We start from the raw sequence: 20,804 nt of genomic DNA, 5'->3' as shown, positions 1-20,804 counted from the left end.
CTGAAAGGCAGTAGATAAAGGTACAAACGACTGGGTCCCCAGCCACCCACACAGGAGACCCAGATGCAGTTCCAGGCGCCTAGCTATGATCTCTCCCAGTCCTGCTGCAGGCAGTTGGGCAGCAAACCAGCAGATGGAAGATTTATCAATCTTTCTTTCTCTACAACTAAGTTTAAAATAGATGAAAATAAATTCAAAATAACGAATGCTAAATGGATCTAATAATTCCAATAACGATAATAATAGGATTTGAATACAGATCTCGCCAAAATATACAAATGAGCAATATGGAGATGAAAAACACTCAATCCATCAGAGAAATGAAAATCAAAATGAGATTCTACTGATTTATACTCCCTAGAATGGAAATAATGTTTAAAATGAGGAACAAGTATCAAAGAAATCATGTATCGCTGATGGGAAGGTAAAATGGCGCACTTCACTTCCGAGAGCAATGTAGCAATCCTTAGGACAGATAACAGGTAGGCACTTGCCTTGGCGGCTGAGAGGCAGCTGGGAATATCTGTGTCCCATGCTGAAAGTGCCTGGGTTCAAGTCTGTACTTCACCTCCAATTCCAACTTCCTGCTAATGTGTACCTGGGAGCGTGACAAACCTGGTTTTGGCCTGGCCCAGCCCAAGATGTTGCAGGCATTAAGGAAGTGAATCAGTGGGTGGGAGCTCTCTTTCTTTACCTCCCAAACATTTAAAGTAGCTAATTAAAAAAAAAGTTAGCACTACTACATGGCCTAGCAATTTCACTCCTATGTACATTCATACTCATGCAAAAAAAAAAAAAAACCACACACACACACATACACACAAAAACTCGCACACCAGTGTTTATGGTACCATCATTCACAACAGCCACAAAATGCAAGCAAGCCAAATGCCCATCAACCAATGAACATTCCTATAACAAAATATTCAGCTATAAAAGGATCAGGTGTTGATACATACTACAACATGGATAAATCCTGAATATAAGAAGTCTGACAGTAAAGTCTACAAATTATATAATTCCATTTATATGGAAAGTGCAAAATAAAAGTAAATTTATAGAGAAACACACAGATTTTAGTGGCTGCCAAGAGCTGAAGGAGGAGGGGACAGAGTGTAGCCTCTAACGGGAAAAGTGTTTCCCTTTGGGGTGATGAAAATGTTCTAGAATTGGCAGCAGGGAAGTCTGCACTTCCCTGTTAATATCCTAAAAACTGGGGCCTCGCATGACAGCCTAATGATTAGGGTTGTTGCCTTACACACGCTGGGATCCCCTATGGGCGCCAGTTCTAGTTCTGGCTGCTCTACTTCCCATCCAGCTCCCTGCTTGTGGCCTGGGAAAGCAGTTGAGGACGGCTCAAAGCCATGGGACCCTAAATCCGCATGGGAGACCCAGAAGAAGCTCCTAGCTCCTGGCTTCAGATCAGTGCAGCACCAGCCATTGCAGCCACCTGGGGAGTGAACCATCAGATGGAAGATCTTCCTCTCTGTCTCTCCCCCCTCTCTGTGTATCTGACTTTCCAATAAAAATACATAAGTCTTTTTAAAAAACCCTAAAAACTACTGAATGTAATAAGAATTATACCTAAGAAAGAAAAAAAAAATGTGGGAGGAACAGCCCCACTACCATCAGTAGGTATAAAACATGTTTAGAGTCCTTCCGTCACCTTTCTAAGCATTCATTACTTGGAAAATCCCAGATCACCCAACTTTTCTTACTTCCACCTACCTCCCAATCGACCTCAGCAAACCAATGAAGTCCTCCAGAGCCTGCCAACTGTACAATTATCTTCCCCCGGGTTTCAAAAACTGCCCCATTCACTGGCCCACTTTCTATGTCACAGGGCTTCTGCATCTCCCAGATCCAAGAGGAGCCCCAGGCCTCTAGACCTCACTCCTCCTCATCCTGCCCTTCCATATGCACCTTCTGAAGGGACAGTCATGAGACACATTGCCCCACCCTGGCAAGCCCTCATCCTTCTTAGCCACAGCCATCACCCCTATACTAATTCACTCAAATGATTCTGCAAGTTACCGCTGACCATCATGCTGCCAAACACACGCGCACAGCGTTAACCAGTCTGCCTTTCCTTCTTTGATAGTCTTCCTCCCTGCGTTAACAAACATCACTTCCACCTGATCCTTCTTATCCCTCTCTCTCCCCTTGGCCTTTGTTACCTCCTCCTTCACACACATCTGAATCTGAAGTTCTATCTCACACCTGCAGTAATGACTCATCACTCTCTAGGCATCTCAAATCCCTCCGCTGCAGATGCCTATGCAAAACTGCCTTCCGGGCTGCACTCAACAACTCTGCGCACTCCTTCCAGGCACACAGTGTCTTGTTGTTACTTGTAGGCACTGAGGGCAGCACGTGATAAGCACAAACTAAAGACTATGGAACGGCCCAAGAACAGAACTCTTCAGTCCCCACACTTCCACCCTCAGACCCACTCTGATCTGTTATTGACACCAGCCCAACCTTGTCATTCAGCTCAGAAACTCCACGGTGCACTGACTGAGCTCAGCGTTGCTCAGATGTGACACAAAACCACAGCGTAGGTGTGGCATCCATCTGGACTCCTGCCTGCCACACAGGGTGACCCTGTGTGGACACCAGGGCAGCTGCTCAGGCTGTTGGTTGTGTCATCCCCAAATCTCACTCCTACTTTTCCTCTTTGTTAAAGTTTCACTTGAAAGATAGGTAGACACACAGGCAGAGATGCATCTTCCATTCACTGGTTCACTGCCCAAACACACCAGCCAGGACTGAGACAGGCTAAAGCGAGGAACTAAAAATCCAATCCCATTCTCCCACAAGGGCGGCAGGGACCCGAGTACTTGTGCCATCATCTGTTGCCTCCCAGAGTACCTACTAGCAGGAAGCTGGAATGACTAAGGGAGCTAGGACACGAAACCAGCTATGCAGCTATGGGGTGCAAATGACACAAGCTGTGGCTTAACTGCTACACTGAATGCTTGCACCGCCAGCCCCATTTCTGCAGTTCACAGTTCACTGTCACCACGTACACCTGGTCTGATGATGGATTTACACCTGTGTGTCTCATTATCAACAACACTGTTAAGTTCCTTCAGATCACAGCACGCTTCAAGTTAAATCTGAAATGGAAGCCCTGGAAGTCACACACTGCAGCATCTTGAGGATGACTAGATCCCAACACGTTAGTGAAAGCGCAGATGAGTTTCAGGTTCCAGAAACATCCTGGTTGGGCAAGTCTGGGACCACCACCTCTTGCAGATTCTATGAAACTGGAATTCTACAACTATCTTTCAAAAGTTTACTTTGAAGAATAACATACCAGAAGCACTCAGCAGTGATTTTTTTTCCCCTATAGTCAACATTAGCAAGCTGGATGCACAAACAAGCGCCATCTTGAAAAGCGATCTCCTCCAGCTTGAGAGAAGGTGCACCTGTGTCCCAGGAAGCAGGGACATGTTCGCCCCCAGGGTGGGAGCCCGCTGCTCACCTCTGCCCAGTCTTTCTTGAGCAAGCATGCTTTGATGAACACAAGGGAATCCAATCAGTAGGCATGGAGATCAATAAATCCATTTCCATTCAATTAAACAACACAATTTCTCCTTAAGTAATAGCTGTCAATAGCTTCTCCCGCCTTCAAACCTCAACAAGTGAAGTAGTTAGACCTTAGCAATCGGTTTATGGGGATGAGAAGGTAAAAAGTTAGTATCAGTTCCACACAACCGTATTTTCTCATGAATGCATGTCTCTGGCCCTTCGGGTGTGAATCTGAACTCCAGCCACCGGACTAGCCATAGAAACCAAACAGCGCTGCAACAAATGAGTCTCCCTGCCCCTGACCCATCATGCAGACGCTAGAGAAAAAAGCATCTTCTGTTTCAGCAAACAGTGTCAGGAATGTCCACCCACAGTCACCCTGAGCGCCACATCTGCCAGGGACTTCTGAGAAGGCTGTGGAGCCATCGGTGGCCTCAGGTCCACCCAGCTCGTCTGCCCAGCCCCTTCAGGCCCTGAGGATCATGTCCTTTTCCTGCCCTGGGTTCCCTTTTGCCCTGACCCAGCCTCTCTGCAGTGGCCTTGACTCTGAGCAGCCAGGAATCTGCCACTGACCTAGGTTTCCAGTCCTGTCTCCTTCACATCTGTATCCAAGGCCTCCCAGAAGCTCCACACAGAACCACACTGTGTCCAGACTTCTGGCCTAGCTAGCGTTGAAGGGACCCTGTAACTTGCCTTGACCTTTTCCATCCCATACTTCTCAACCTCCAAGAACAATTCTTTCAGAGGGTCTCATACCTAAACCTGCCTTGCTTGTTCCTATCTCCGGGTCTTTGCTCTCAGGATGTACTTCCTCCTCCTCGGAGCAAGGCTTTCTCTCCCTCCCTCGCACAACCAACCAATCCATTCAGACCGGAAGACTCCTTCCATGCTAATCGCCTGGCCTGCAGGTACCTCTCTCCGCACTGCTGCACTTCCCGTCACTCAGCTGGCACTTCATAACCAGTAGTCATCTGGACTTGTTTACCTCTTAATCTTATCTTTTCACATGAAGAGCATTTCCTCATGAGCACAAAGCACACAGCCAACTATGAAAAGCTGTGGAAGATAACACCAGGCAACATGAAGAAGGTGGTTAGGAAATAAAATTCTCCCACTGAGCCCATAATTAATATTTTTACATTACTCTGCATACATTTTCACCAGTCATCACACTAGCAGAGTCCATCACAGTCATACCTTCAATTTCATCATCTTTTTTCCACTAATGTCATAAAGTCATCTTTGTGAACAGATGAGGGTAACAGTCACCATTTTTAATGGCTATATAATAGTCTCTCCACTGACATGCTAGACCACAATTTACTGTCTCTCACCTTACTGCATAAATCTTCATGTCTTTCATTGCACCAAGGTACTATAAAATGCAGACTACACTATTGAGAAATGCCTGATGGGATAAATTTATGATCTATACTTCCTAATGTATGACATAACCTATTTGCTGTTTCTTACTAATACAACTTCTGGTGTCATTTTCCGGTTCCATCCCTTTAGGCCAGGTAGACAACAAAGGTATTTTCCCAAATACTTTGTATACAGATCCATTATTCTTCAGTTAATCTAAGCACATTTAAACATGGGAAGTCCCTTGAGGAAAGATAGTAAACCCTGCATACTATCAAGCTGACAGCTGGTAGGTATTCCATAAAAATGCCCACTTGCCTAGAACATATCTTCTAAATCACCGAAAGTTATAGAACTTTAAATTCCTGAAAAAGAGTGTCACTGATCTATCTACTTGCATCAATGATGCTTGTAAAACTTTCAACTCAATTAATGATGGCACGGATTAATAATGCATGGGAAGTGTTCTGTCCAGGACAGAACGCGTGGCGGCAACAGCAGCCTGCTGAGCCGCACCAACAACAGGAAAACACAGTATCTGCAAATACAATGCCCAGGATCTTGTGACAAAAAAGGCTTTTACTCCTCCGGCTGGTTAGCCAGATGCAGACAAACCAAAGGAAATAAAAAGGTGTAACAGTTAAAACAGGTGAAATCACACATGCATGTCCACACAAACTGGAACGGAAATAAGAAAAGCCATGGGGAAGACAGATGTGGGATTTTTTTCCGTTGCATTGTCTGCCTTATAGGTATGTCAAAATATCTACCTAGCAAAACATTCCCGACAGAAGAGCCAGTATCGGTCTTAACTATTTCTGAATTAGGGCCTAACGCTTTCATTAATGTTCAAAGAAATTAATTTCCAAAACATAAGTGCAGTTTGGCAAACAGACTGATGCACTCTTACTTTTGTGATAAATGGTAAACAAGAAACCAATCAACCACCTGAAGACGCAACCCTAAATAGGATCAGAATCCAAATCCTGTGAAAAACGTAGGGGTACCGCAAAGGTTTCTGGGAAATTTCAGACTTTTCTCAAAACACAGCTGTTGTGGTTCCAAATTCCAGCATCTCCACCAAGCAATGCCATCCTCAGGGTACCTCAGAGTACCCCACGCTCATAGCCTGCTTCTGACACTTCCAGGCCATGGCAGAAACCACTAGCAAAGTGGTTCACTGCATGCTGTAATGACTCACTACAACTTTGTATTTATTTCCCCAGAAGCAACAACTCTTCAATGTAACAGATTCTTTTCAATAGAGTTAGAAAGGAAAATGATTTTGTTTTAGACTTTCTCGGTGCAAACTCTACAGACATCCTAACTGAAAAGTCACTGGCTTGAGCGTGTCACTTGTTTGTATCACTCGGACTTACATCAACAACTATTTCTAGATCAGATGGAAGAGCCAATTTTAATGATCTGTGTTCAATCGCTGAAAAAAAAAAAAAAAAGAAACCTTCATGCATGTCCAGGTGTGTGAGGCCCAGGTGAGGGAGAGTGCTGAGAGAAGTGAAGAGCTCCGGAGCAGATGACAGTGGAACGCGAGGAAAGCAGCAAACTGCCACTCCGCAGCTAAAACACTACTCTGCCCACCTCTCACCTGCCACAGTGACAAGTGTTGCCACTCAGCAGCTGCAACTTGCAGGTAATTCCCCTCGAAAAAGTGAAACTGACCGGAAAAAAGAGAGGTGGAGGGGGCTCCTGCCCTGGTTGGTCAGCTGCCTCTTGTGCGCTGATATTTCCACATTTGTTAAAAGAAAATTTTAAGAATGCGCTGAAACTATCCTTTTAGAACCAATTTCGAGACATGTTGTTTTTATTTGCTTGTTTTTTTCTTCTAGATATGAAGTGAGCTAAGATGCCTGCTGAAAACTTCAAAATTAGAGCATCTGAAAACTCCCCAGGGGGTTCCATTTAAGTTTCTTCATTTCACCAGAGCATGGAGGTAGTGAAGGTAAATTAACCAAGACTCCAATCTCCGGCAGACTGAGAAGTTCATTAAGTGCTTAGAAAAAACTCACCTGACAGCCTTAAGCAACTCTTAGCAGGAACTGGTGCACAAACCAAGAAGCAACTCCAAGGGAGTGACCAACTTCCAACAGGGACAGCCCAGCACAACTATGTCAATGGGCTGCCTTGTCTATCTCAACAAAGACAGGCAAAGCCTGTCATGTCTACATAAAGTTAACACTTGACTTTGAACCAAGAAGTTGCAAATTTAAGGCAAGCTGGCGATCTTCAGAAAGGACTCCAGTACTAGCGGACGATTCTGACCCACGACAAAGCCATCTCCCGGACTCCCAACAACGACTCCCAGGAGCACGACCTTGTATATCAAGTGTCTCCTAACGTATTATCTCATTTAGAGTAACTTGCCCAGTCGTGCCTCTAGCTAAGTATCCAAACCAAGACCCAGCCCTGTCCCCTCGACCCGTCTAAAGATGATTTAAATGTCCCCGGCTTATCTGCCTTCCCTACCCTCCCTACACACACCAGAGAATGTCTGAGAGATACAGTTTCACAAGAATCTTGGCACCTTGACTATTTATTGTTGAAAGATGACGAATATGACTCCAAGCAAAAACAAAAGTTTCTCAACCGTCCAAACCCCAAGAGAAAAAAATAAAAAACTAACAGGCATCTTCTTTCACCTGATCTCAATCAAAGCACAGTATTTACTTCCCAACTCCTTTAAGACAGTCCAGGTTAAAGCAATACAGAGCGGGGAGGAGGCGGGAGAGGCGGAGTGGAAGAAAACAAGGCGAAGGAAAAGGAACACTTGAGAGCCGCGGGTCACACAAGTGTGGGGCCGGAGTTGGGGCGACTCGGGGTCCTGGGGCACGCAGTGTGTGGGGGGGTGAGCGTGGCCATGGTGACAGCTGGCTGGGACGAGCTGAGGCAGAGGGCACCGGGGCAAGACGGGGCGCCATCCCCGTGGGGACGAGGAACCCCGTGGGGGGCGCCCTCCCGGGAGACGCCGAGGGCCAAAGGGCGCCAGGCGGGGCGGCCGGCGGAAGGGGCAGCGGCGGCTCGGCTGGCGGCTCGGCGGTGGGGCCCCGCGGCACCCCAGGACGGGCCGGCCGGGGCCCGGGGAGGGAAGGACGTGGGTGCGAGGCTTCGGGGTGCCCCGCAGCCACTCCGGACCCCCCACAGCGGCCGAGGGACCGGCGCGCCAGGCACCTGCCGCCTCCGCCGCGCGGCCCGGCGGGCTCGTCCGCGCTCACCTCGTCGGTTCATGGGCCGGATCCGCACCGCCACTTTCACTTTGGAGTCTCCCATTCTTGCCGCCGCCGCCGAAGCTCTCGCTCGGCTTCCGTCTGCCGCGGCCACCGGGCAACTCTTCGGGGCTGACCCGGCGGGAGAGGAGGCGTGTGGGGTGGGAGGTGGGGGGGGAGGACGGCCCGAGGGAGGAGGGGCGGGGCGGGGCGGGGCGGGGCCTGTGTCGGGGAGGGCGGGGCCGGCGCGAGCTCGGGGCGCGCCCCGCTGCCTGACGGGACTTGTAGTCTCTGCGAGGACGGCGCAGGCGGAGCGCTGGCCCAGCGGGCTCTGGCGGGAAAGTTCCCAGCGTGCGTCGCTCCCTGGAACTTGTCAGCCGTTGGGGCTGTTGTCAAGGCCCTCTATTTCTACAGCTTCCTTAACCATCGCGGCGAGTAGGCTGTGGAGGGGTTGGTCTCTCACCTGAAGAGAAACACTGCATCGGTGGTGTTGGGGACCCCCGTTTCCTGCCAGCCAAGCTTGGCGTTGGAGCCCCTGGCTTCCTCCCCACCCCCATCCCCCGACCTTGTGCGCTGAACTTGTCTTTCAAGGCAAAGTTAAAAGTCGCTCCTGGGGCAGGCATTTGCTGTAGCGGATGAGACCCCTACAGCTGATGCTGAAATGTCTGGGCAGATTCTAGTGCTGCCGGCTTCTACTAATTCTAGCTTCCCGCACATGCACAGAGGAAACGGGCTGCCCCAAAACCCGGGTTCCTGCCACAGACTGAGAGACAGAGGGTGTTACAGGCAGCTGAGGAGGGAATGCGGGAATGGAAATCGGTCTCTCTCCCCCTCCCTTTTTGAAATCATTTTTAAATGCTAGTGTAAAATAAAGAACCATTTTATGGATGAGTAAGTACAGAGTGCCGTCAGGTCGTCTAATTGTACCAACAATCTTGTCGACTGACCTTGAATACGAGCAGTATTGTCCCAAAGGTGTTTTAAAATGCCTTTAAAAGTAAAGAAATCCTTGTACCTCCTTCCTCCCCCCAAAAAGTAAAGAAATCCTGGCACAGTGAGGCTGCGTGGATGAAGCCTGAAGACGTTCTGTGAAGTGGACTAGGACAGACACAACAGGTCGATGATTCCACTCTCTGGGGTGCCTAGGGTAGTCCAGTTCACTCAAGCGATTAGACGAATAGCTGCCAGGGGCAGGCAGAAGGGCAAAGGGGCAGTTAGTGTGTAATGGCTGCTGCTCGGTGGAGTGGGCATTTGACCTTGTGGTTGGTGCACCCACATGCCATGTGCGGGTCCAGGGGCTGTGTCTCCCCACAGGCAGTACATGGGGGTTCATGTACTTGGTTGCCTGCTGACCATGTGGGAGACCTAGATTGGGTTGCTGGCTCCTGGTTTCCAGCTGTAGCCCAGCCCAGTCCCGCCTGTTGCAGTTATTTAGGGAATGGGCCAGAGGACAGGAAAAATCTCTCACTTTCTACCTTTCAAATACATTTTAAAAAAATTTTTTAGTACCTGTCTATAACTCAGTAAAATTTGTTATTGCATGACGTGTCCATATGCTAGCTTAAGTAATAGCTTTTTCAACAGAAGCAAATCTCCCTGGAAACACTAAGGAAACACTGTGCTGAAATTGCAGCTGAAACTTTAGAGAGGAAAAAGTCTCTAAGGGGCTGAGTGAAGAGGGGGAATTTACTAGGAAGGAGGTGAGGACTTTCTGTAAAGTTCCAAAACTAAATTATTCTGGAAATAGTGGGATTGCAGGAAAATGACAGGCACCGCCCTAGAGCCAGGCAGGGAAAACCCCTGTGGGCACCTTTCCCTTTAGACCTGTGGTCTCCGTTATCTCTCCGTGGTCATCTGCGTTGCAGGGAAAGAATGAGGATCCTTCCAGAAGGGAGCCTGAGACTAGGGTTGATCTTATCCTGGAAACCTTCCTGTGCCAGGTGAGAGGGAAAGGCCTGCCATGCCAGTTCCAGCCTGCAGCTGGGGAGTGCTTCCACAGCCTGGGAAAGGAGGGAGGCGGCCGCAGGCGGCACGAGGCAGCACGAGGTAGGGCTTGCGCAGGCTTCTGCAAGACTCCAGGGAAGTCCTGCTTTCTCTCTTCTCAGATACAGAGAGGAAACTGAGAAAAAGAACTAGGAAGTTAAGTCCCTCCACTGAACCTTGGTGCTCAAAACAAATCAACAAATATGGGGCACTGTGGCCATAGTGGGTTAAGCTGCTGCCTGCAAAGCCAGCGTCCCATAGGAGTACTGGTTCATATTCCCAACTTCTCCACTTTGATACAGGTGTCTGCTAATGACCTGGGAAAAGCATAAAATGTCCCAAGTCCTTGGGTTCCTGTCACCCATGTAGAAGCTCCATCTAGATGAAGCTTCTGGCTTCAGCCTTGCCCAGCAGAGGCTGTCGGGGCCATTTGAGGCATGAACCAGTGGAAGGGAAATCTCTCTCCCCATTCTCCACTCTAACTTCCTTTCAAATAAATAAATAAATAAATATAGTGGTATTATGCAGATCTTGTTAATGTTGAGTTTCAGGTGTAATTATGAAGAACTTATCACTACTCTGTAAAATCTCACAAGTCTACTCATTGTAAAAACTAGTTTCTAGTTTATTCTTTGTTGCTTTCCATTCAACACCTTCAGATGGTCTCACCATAGTCTGATTAACACATTTTGCCCTACTGTTCAATGTGTGCATTTTAAGGTCATCTTTACTGGGTTGTTTTTCTTTCTCAAGTATTTGAAGGGCAGAGACAGAGCAAAACCTTCCATCCACTAGTTTATTTCTCAAAAGCCTGCAGCAGCTGGGATTGGGCCAGGCTTAAGCCACGGTCCTGGGACCCCACCCAGGGTTCTCACATGGGTGGCAGGAACCCAGGCACTTGAACCATCATGGCTTCCTCTGCAGGTGCACGTTAGCAGGAAACCAGATCTAAAGTGAAAGAGCCCGGACTGACTAGCTCTCGGGCACTGGGATATGAAACCCAGGGACCCCGGGGGCCTTAACCGCTGCACCGAACGCTTGTCCTCACCGTGCAATCCCACTCTTTGGAAATGTGCTCATGTACATTATTCTGTCCACAGGAGTTCAAAGGACCTGAATAACAATTTTTTTTCCAAAAGAGTTTCTAAAACCCCACTGTTAAAAATGGCAACTGTGCAGTAAGTTCTTGGAAAAGGTGTTGGACCTGGTACGACAACCTAGTGGCTAAAATCCTATCTTGCATGCACCAGGATCCCATACGGGCGCTGGTCCATGTCCCAGCTGCTCCACTTCCCATCCAGCTCTCTGCTTGTGGACAAGGATAGCAGTTGAGAATGACCCAAGTCCTTGGGACCCTGCACCAGCGTGGTAGACCCAGAAGAAGCTCCAGGCTCCTGGCTTCAGATCAGCGCAGCTCCGGCCACCATTGCAGCCACTTGGGAAATGAACCAGAGGGTGGAAAATCTTTGTCTCTCCTTCTCTCTGTAAATTTGACTTTCTAAGAAAAATAAGTAAATCTTTAAAAAGAAAAGAAAAAAGAAGGTTTGGAGTTGATAATTTCCTCAAGGCAAACTGAAGCAGGATTGACCAGCTGCCTTGCCCTGATCTTTGCCAGACCACTTAGCCTTCCCAGTTGTAGTCTCCCAAGCTACCCTAGGAGTTCTTTGAGAACTCCCACAGAGATGGGCTCCTTTAAATCTCTTTATCTCCAGTCTCTAGAACAGTGTCTGGTACGTAGTAGATACTTCCCACATTGGGACAAGTGAGAATGTTACAACACAGCATGGTCATCAACCTCTATGATTAAATGATTCTGTTCAATTCATACATTTAGTAAATGGCAGTGCTGAAATGCATACACAATTGCATTTGCTTCCAAAAATAGTCTTTCCTCTTTCCATGAAGGAAACCATTCCTGAATGTCCTCTTACCTATCTTTCAACTTGGCACTGTCTTCCTGTGTTGTGAATTCCTTGAGGGAAAGCCTGTGTCTTCATAATACTGTCAGGCGAAGAATTAGGTAGGAGCAGCTGGGGAGGGGTTGCACAACCTGTCCCTGCTCTCCGGCCTGGGTCACTTGAGACCTCCCACTTTGCACAAGCTAACTTGCAGTTAGTCTCCTGAGAAAATGACAACTCAATCAAACCAGGGAAGTCTAGTTTATAGCCACGTGGGCAGAGTCCAAAGGTATGCAGCTCCCAGATGCCAATCACCAACACCGATCATGAGTGTCAACTGCCACATACCAGTCAACACCCTTAAGCTTCAGGGATAAAAGGCCCAAGCCGGGAAGAAAGTGTGCCATAGTTCCTCTCGACTGGCCCTATTCTCCCTTGGAACATGCTTTCACAAACTGCTTTACTCCCCTTCCTTTCCTCTGTCTGAGCTGTAATTTGTTGCTCTGCCGGTCACTGATGGTATTGGCAATCACCAATTTCCAGACTGTTCTTTCTCAGAGGCTGGTGATGGGGTAGGCCCTGGGCTCAGCACTTCACAAACATCATCTCCTCAAATGCCATACCACCTAACAGGTTGGCACTGTTACTGGAGCATTTGGCAGGTAAGAAACTAGGTTTTACACACACAGACCTGAGTTAGAGGGACCTAAATGCAAGTCCCTGGGTCCCCACGTGGCTTTCAGCAAGCTGATGGACCATCCCCACCACTCTACCCTACCTCTCCTTGTAGTATCGGGAGCTCAGATGAGTCCCACAGCCTCCAGTGATACTCTCAGCAACCACCCACTGGCACAGCCACACCTGCCTCTTGCATGACTTACTGCTGCTCCACCTAGGAAATGAAACACCATGACTCTCATCCTCTGCCTCAAGCTCCTCCACCCAACTCACTCTCTCACGCTGCAGGACCAGCAGCCGCTTCCCAAGCCTCTAGCTCTTCAACATACCCCTTTTCTCATACACATGCATCCTCAGGCTTGTTCTTTTATAATCCCAGCCTCTGCCTCTCTCTTGATTGGTCAACAGCACAGTATGAATCTCTGAACCTAGGTTGTCAATTCACCTCCCGCAGGTTCCACAACTGGGTGAGGAATCCAGCTGGAGGAAGTTACACAGTCATTCAGGCTGATGCCTTTACATATCTGTGATCCTCGAAGCCAGCAGGGCTCTCCTATGCCCTCAAAACCCTTTGCCTTCTCAGTTTGTGAATTCCTCCAGGACCTCTTCCATCTCCCCAACCCTCTTCAAGCTCTTTCCTAACAAGGCCATGCTCCCCGCTAGATTACCTCCCTAGTAAAATCAGTGTTCTTAGGTAGAAATTTCATAAGCTTCTTATGCCCCAAAATTTTACTACTGGCTGTATCCAGCACCAACTTCCTCGTTCAGGGACAGGGGTGGGCACTGTCTTAACTCAGTGCTGCAGCCTCTCATCCCACCACTCTGGCAGTGTTTGGTTAGACATCCCCACCAGACCAATTCAGCCCTTCCTTCTGCAGTAGCATCTGTCTCTCAGCTGAAAATCTCCCAGAGAAAAACAGAAACAAACAATAACATTTGCAGAAAATACAAGGGCAATTTCCACAATCCTAACTTCTCCCCTAGGTATCAGTCTCCCTGCCTCCTCCATTGCCAATGTCCCCCAAATAACAGTATACACTCACAGGCTTCCAAATGTCACCCATCATCAGTCAACCAACTGTCCTCTTAAACATGCTCTCATCACCTTTATCCCTCCAATAAAATTCACCACAAAGTGTACTATCCACCTTCCTGCTGCAAACCCAGAAGGATAGCTCTTGGTTTTCACTTTACCTGACTTTTCTACAATCACTTGGTGATACAGACCACCTCTTAAAGGAAGCTTGCTTCTGTTGGTTTCTGTTGCATCTCTGTTCCCCTTGTTTTAGCTGGTTTATTACTTTGGTCAATGCACTTCCCTGCCTGGAATACAAAGCTTCAGGACCGAGAGGTTTGGTTAGACTTCTGGGAACTTTGCAACTTCTCTGAGATATTTTGCTGCCTCTTTCTTGTTCAGTGCTATGTGGGAATTCCTATTGAGGATGATACCCTCAAAAAGGTGGATGTTCAGAAGAGTTGGCCTGGGCAATAATATGGAAGGTGAAGAATATTCCATCCCATTCAGGAGGTAATGGAGATAAAGGAGCCAAGCGGAGAGACAAAGTAGGTAAGAAAGAAGACAAAAGAAAGAAATGCTAGTCTGCATCCGGGACCTCACTTGCAAAAAGCTCAGGTGACTGTCACTCTGGTATCTGCCCATCTTATAACTCACAGCCACTACTCTATTCTAAGCCTATCCAGGTTTTGCTTTTAAAGCTCCTGCAGGCTTCCTCTTCAACAGTTACACATGGGCAGAAAGTATCCCTCCTCCCTATGTGAGGCTTTCACTTTGGGATTATTAGCTTCTGTTCCTTCCAAAGAGAAAAGTCACAACACCTTGGATTTAGGAGGCTGAGATGAACTGGCTTAGATATTAAGGGAATTACAGGTTTAGAAGAATTCTGTGAGTGCTGAAAGTTAAACACGTTCCCCCCAGTAAGAGGGACCCAGGCAATGCCCTTTTTCTCTGGGATCTGCTTTGCAATGAGCTGGGATTTATGGGCCTCTGAGGACAAGGTGTACCTTGCAAACTAGTTTATTGACATGTTGGCATATTTAATGTTTATTTGGCCCATCCTTAAGGGTAGCAAAGGAAGGGACATTTGCTGTCTACATTTGGGTCAGGGGTTTAAGAGGCAAGACGTCTAACCGCTACGGCCATTGTGGCGAAGGCATTAGGGGGCTGGGCAAGACCACAGTCAGGGTCAAATCCAAGCCATGGCGGTGACATCACTTGGTTGTGAGCAGTACACTGACCATGGAAAGCTGGGTTTCTCATTGCTATGGAAGCAGCACTTCCCTCACTGCTTACCTCCTGTCTTGCAACTGATGTCATCCTGTACCTTTGCCTTAGTTACTCGTTCTCGAGTTCCTGTCTCCCCTGAGATTTCTTTCTCTGCTATCAGAATCTAGCCAGGCAGGCCCCCGTCTTCTCCCAAAAGTCATGCTTTACGTTTCTTCCATTGGCTGGTATTTCCATTCTGGAAACTTTTCTAGCATTGTACCATATTAGTGTTTGGTTACAAGCTGGCTTAAATAATGCATGTTAGGTCTTGCCTTTTCCAGTTACACTGAACACTTCTCTGCAGCAGGAATAAGGTCCTCTCTTCTTTGTGTCACTCTGATCAAGTGAAGAGCATATGGCTGACTTGAGGAATCACAGAAGGCTGAATGGTGATGCTCTAATTTTAGGCAAAGAGATCAAAAGCCAAGAGGTAAAGAGAACAGCTTTCATTATTTTAATGGCAATTCTACAGTGATAAGAAAGGAGAGGAATGAAATAAACCTGGGGAGAAAAGGGGGTGATCTTCATTCTTTCACTCTATTACGGAAGCTTAAGCTCCTTCTAGTTTCCCATGAGCTAGAACGCTATGGCAGTCAGAAACTGAGAACTCCTCCCAGAACACACAGAATCACACTAAACTTCCCCAACAGTCTGGCGGCTGGATGACCTTGACTGCATCCCCCTTTGTTGACCAGTCTCTACAGCACATCATCAGTAATGAATCTCTGATGGGCCTCGTCCGTCTCCATCAATCATTCAGGACAGAGGTCAGGAGAGGGTACCCTTTTGGTTTCATTCAAGGCAGACTGTACAGTCCAGTCCATTAGTGAGCACAAAAGGACGTCCATAAAATATTCATTGGCTGTGGTACCAACGCGTGGACTGCCTGGGGCTCTGGGCCTGAAGGATCCCGTGGGGCAGCAGGATTTGTAGTTGCAGTGTGCCCCTCCCGCTTGGTGGTTTCCCTCGGATTGAGGATTCATGGGGATTTAGTGAAACCAGAGGGGAAGTGGTAGGGGACGGGGTGAAGTAAACGAATGTGCAGGCTCCTAGCAAGGAGAAGCTGCTGATTTTTTTTTTTCCTATAAAAAGGGCAATTTGGAGAAAGAACAAAACCTTCCCTAAGAAATAATGGCTAGAGTGAGAAGAAAAGAAATCAGAAAAGCATTTGGACTAGTAATCAGAACAGTAGTTGGGAAGCCCCAATTCCATATGGGGAGTGCCTTGGTTCAAGGCCTGATTATTCCCTATCCAGCTTCCTCCTGATGCACACCTGGGAGACAGCGGGCGACAGCTCAAGTATGTGGGTTCCTGCCATCCGTGTGGGAGGCCTGGGTTGAGTTCTGGGCTCCTAGTTTCCATCTAAGATAGTCCTGGCCATTAGGGGCATTTGGAAGTAACCCAAACTTTCTCTCTGTCTGCCTGTCAAATAAATTTGGCAAACAAACAAAAAAACACATAAAGAAATCTGAAAGCTGGTATTATGGCAGTGGGTTAGGCCACCACTTGAAATGCCAGTATCCCACTGGCTCAAATGTTAGGTTCTGTTTCTGATCTAGCTCCCTGTTAACACACCTGGACAGGCCCTAGGGGATGGCCTGACTACCTGGGCTCCTGCCGCTATTACAGGAGACACAGCTGGACTTTCAGGTTCCTGCCTTCAGCTTGGCCCAGCCCCAGCCATTGTGGCCATAGATTGATCTCTCTGTAAATTTTGACTTTCAAAATAAATTTTAAAATCATAAAAAAAAAAACCCTAAATTAAAGAAATCTGCCTGTAATAGACCTGGGGAAAGGCTCCAAGTCCTACAACCAAAAATGTCCTCCTCCATTTAGACATTATTCATACTTTTCATCCAATAGAACCAACTCAACCCAACCACTTGCCAATCAAGAATCACAAGGTGAGTGTGACGTCCCTTGCTTTTCTAGAAGTGACACTTTGGAGAGAAGCACGCTGCTAGGAGGGAAGCAAATATGCCCTCCACCCCTGCTTTTTCCAGGGACAGTGTCAGCTATGGCAGCTGCAGCTGGGTAGGGGTAAGGTTAGGCGTGGAGAAAGAAGGGCCACTGGGAAGCAAGAGGGTGGGAGTGCCAAAGTCCCAAAGCTGGAAGGCACAAAAGGACAGAACAAAAAAGATGTCCCAGGCTAGGAGGGATGTCTCCTGAGGTTACAGCCTGCTGGCCGCCGGGCATGAAGCCATTAAGGAGAAACCCCAGACAGCTGTGGCTGGGGGAGCTCTCTGCACTTGCCTCACACACAGGAAATGCCACAGGCTTCATTTTTCTATGCCACGAAGGGAGACTTGTGTCAGCTGGGCCCCCGATCTGGAGGCTCTCCTACCCACTGAGAAGCCAGGCGCTCGACCAGCCTCAGGGCGGTGGCACCGGCTGAGCCAGAGGCAGCTGAGCCTGAGCTGGAACCCGGAGGACAGCTGGGGCTGCTCACGCACTTGCTGAGAGAGAGTTTTTCAGGTCAGAACTGGAAAAATTAAAGTATTTTTGTAAACTAACAATTTAGCAAACCTTTTCAAAGGGGTTTTATTTATGTGAAAGACAGAGACAGGAAAAAGGAAGAGAACTTCTGCAGTCCTGAACACTCAATAGAATCCCAGTTTCTTGTCTGATCAACTGAATCACGACCCACTGGAACCAGATGAAAATTCAACTGTGTGACTCCATAACTCTGTGCTTGATTTTTTTTAAGAAAGCTGCCATGTTTTCTTATCATTTTAGATAAAATCCTTTCAGCTCTGAAGTGCACTTGGTCTGGCTCTTGTACTAGTTGTTAGTTGTTGTACACAGCATTCTTCAGGGTACTTGCTGGGCTTACATTTCATAAAGTAAATTTGCTGTTTGTTGAAAAAAAAAAGAGAGAGACAAATCTTCTATATATTCTGGCTTATTCCCCAAATGGCTGCATCAGCCCGGGCTGGCCCAGATCGAAGGCAGGAGCCTGGAACTCCACCCAGATCTACCCCCGTGCCTAGCAGGGACCCACGTAGCTGGGCCACCTGTTGCTGCTTTCCCACATGCCTTTGTTGGAAGCTGGATTGGAACTGGAGCAGCAACGACCCGAGATGGGATGCTGCCCTCAAAACCTGAGGCTTAAACTACTACACCATAACGCCAGTCGCCACATGGCAAACCTTTACCAAAAAAAAATTAAATACCTAATTTTTGACTTTTTGGAAAGCCAACCGGGATACCCTCATGCCAGACCCCCCCAAAAAATAACTAAGTACACATATATATATTATTTTTCAAAATAAAATAACTATTGATTTTCAATGACATATTATTCTGTTACATTTCTATTACATAAACACTGCTATTTAAGCAAAATGATATCAGACTAGTTCATAGGAGTAATTAGTAATTAATAATAGGGCTAATTAAAAATACTCTGCAAGAAAAATATAACAATATTTTTGTAAGGCTTTTTTTTTTCTCTGACATGACAATTAAAAAACACAAAACTCATTCACTGGATATTTAGCTTGTGCAGGTTGGGGCGGCCATGTGGCACAGCAGCTGCAAGGCTCCGGGGAATGCTGCTTCGTGCATTAGAGACACCGGGGCTGAGTTCTGACTCGGCTTCCAATCCAGCTTCTATCACTGCACACACTCCAGGAGGCAGCATGATGGCAGAAGTACCTGGACCCACCCCGCCCCGTCACCCAGGTGGGGTGCAACAGACAGTCCTGGGCTTCCGGCTTTGGCGGTCCACTTTATTTGTAGTAGGCTTGGGAGAGTGAATCAGAAGTGAATGGTCTCTCTGTTTCACTCTCTGCTTTTCAAAGAGATAAATAAAAACTTGTTTCAAGAGAGAGAGAGCCTGGAAACCATGCATTATTAATTAAGTAAATAAATAAATTCTGTAGGCTATATCATTGTATTTTCCCAAGATCACACACACAACAGTACTAAATAAACAAATAGCAGGTCATATTTAGTAAAAACGATGCTGATACATTTTTCCTATGCAGTGACACTGTAGGATATTTTAATTCTTTTCCCTTTTCTGCTAACATGTCTGTGAGCTGCCTGTAGCCTTCATCATGTCCCCTCTTCCCTTTGTGGAATGGCAAACTGATTATAAGCAAATGCGAGATTCGGTTTGGCTTGCAGCTCAGCTCACATTAGGCCAACATGACACTAACTCCTGGGGTCAGTTCAATGGGATGACATCAAACTGAGCATCCTGCCAGCAGAAGCATCCGCCCATGGAACACCTAGGATTTTACTTCCTAGTTACAGCATGATTTTAAACTTCCAACAACTCATTATCAGCTCTGCACAGTGTCCATGCACACTGGGTGGACCAGCTGTTTGTCAATTAACTATTTGCATCCATAAACTCATTAAGCTTATAGTCTACACTGAAAATGTCCATCTTGTTTTTTAAAAGATTTATTTATTTCTATTGGAAAGTCAGATATACAGAGAGGAAGATCTTCCGTCCGATGATTCACTCCCCAAGTGACCACAATGGCCAGAGCTGAGCCAATCCAAAGCCAGGAGCCAGGAGCTTCTTCTGGGTCTCCCAAGTGGGTGCAGAATCCCGAGGACTTGGGCTGTCCTCCACTGCTTTCCCAGGCCACAAGCAGGGAGTTGGATGGGAAGTGGAGCAGCTGGGACATGGACCTACGCCCATATGGGATACCAGGGCATTCAAGGTGAGGACTGTGGCCGCTAGGCTACTGCGCCAGGCCCAGAGCATGCCCATCCAGGGTATACGGAGTGCCGTCAGGAGTCAAACATCTCTCAGGTTTTAGAGCACAGCTGTATTCTCAACTCTTGAAATCAAAACTGGATTCTGAGTAAGTTTCAGTTTTAAAAGAAACGTCCTGCTCAACTTGAATGCCCCCTTTTCTGGTGACATTCTTTCCTGACACAGTTCTGAAGCAGTCTTTATTTCCAAAAATTGTTATCAAGAAGCGAGTCTTGGCGTCGCAGTTAAAGTTTCGGTTGGAACATTCAGATCCTGTAGCAGCCAAGTTCCGCGTGGCTCCTGCTGTCTGGAAGGCAGCAGGTGAAGCACGCCCATGGGGCACACCGATGGAGCTCCAGCTCCTGGCGTCAGCCTAGCACAGCCTGTGGTGTTTTGGGCGTCTGGGGGCACTGCACCAGCAGGTGGAAGAGCTGGCTTGCTGGTCATCTCCCACTCTGCCTCTCAAATTAAAATGAATATATACCACATGAATTTTTGTCACTGACTATACAAAACAACTCAAGCAGAGACAATTTATGCTTTCCCACACTCTTTGTAGCCCCTTCAAACATTAGTTTCTGTTTTATTCTAATATGTTTTACATTCTTACCCTCAGGGTATTTTCAGGCTAGGGAAGGACACTCTTCTTGTCCCACATGTTGAAAATTGAACTTTTCAGACAATACAACTTTCGTATGGCTAGAAGCAAAGGTAGTTTTTTTTTTTTTTTTAAATGCTGGGCCTGGCACAGTAGCCTAGCGGTTAAAGATCTCACCTTGCACTCCCGGGATTCCCTATGGGCGCCGGTTCTAATCCCTGCAGCCCTGTTTCCCATCCAGCTTCCTGCCCATGGTCTGGGAAAGCAGTCGAGTTTTCCCAAGCCCTGCAGCCCTGGGACCCTGAACTCATGTGGGAGACCCAGAAGAGGCTCCTGGCTTTTGGCTTTGGATTGGTGTAGCTTCGGCAATTGCAGCTGCTTGGGGAGTGAATCAATGGATGGAAGATCTTCCTCTCTGTCTCTTTTCCTCTCTGTATATCTGACTTTCCAATAAAAAAATAAACCTTTAAAAATTAATAAAATAAAATTAGAATGCTTATTTATGGGGTCCAAAGCAGTAGCTTACTGG

At 47.3% G+C, this 20,804-nt stretch overlaps 1 protein-coding gene and 1 long non-coding RNA gene across 3 annotated transcripts in view; one reads left to right on the top strand and one right to left on the bottom strand.

Annotated features, from left to right (window-relative positions):
- KIF13B (kinesin family member 13B) overlaps window positions 1–8,299 on the bottom strand; it is a 174,799-nt gene extending 166,500 nt beyond the window's left edge. For both annotated transcript variants that reach the window (XM_040966250.1, XM_040966251.1), the window contains exon 1: window positions 8,130–8,299. In XM_040966250.1, the coding sequence (XP_040822184.1) occupies window positions 8,130–8,184 (55 nt within the window). In that variant the 5' untranslated portion in view covers window positions 8,185–8,299. The remainder of the gene's footprint in view (window positions 1–8,129) is intronic.
- On the top strand, window positions 6,218–7,545 carry LOC121146698. The gene is made up of 2 exons (XR_005882243.1): window positions 6,218–6,550; window positions 6,747–7,545. It is a non-coding gene; the product is annotated as an uncharacterized LOC121146698 (long non-coding RNA).
- Window positions 8,300–20,804: the final 12,505 nt, after the last annotated feature.

This window comes from Ochotona curzoniae, unplaced genomic scaffold (genome assembly GCF_017591425.1).
Source record: "Ochotona curzoniae isolate NIBS_2020 unplaced genomic scaffold, NIBS_Ocur_1.0 scaffold_4505, whole genome shotgun sequence".
NCBI classification, from domain to species: domain Eukaryota; kingdom Metazoa; phylum Chordata; class Mammalia; order Lagomorpha; family Ochotonidae; genus Ochotona; species Ochotona curzoniae.
Note: the sequence above shows the minus strand (reverse complement) of the source record. Positions and strands in the feature narration are given on the sequence as shown.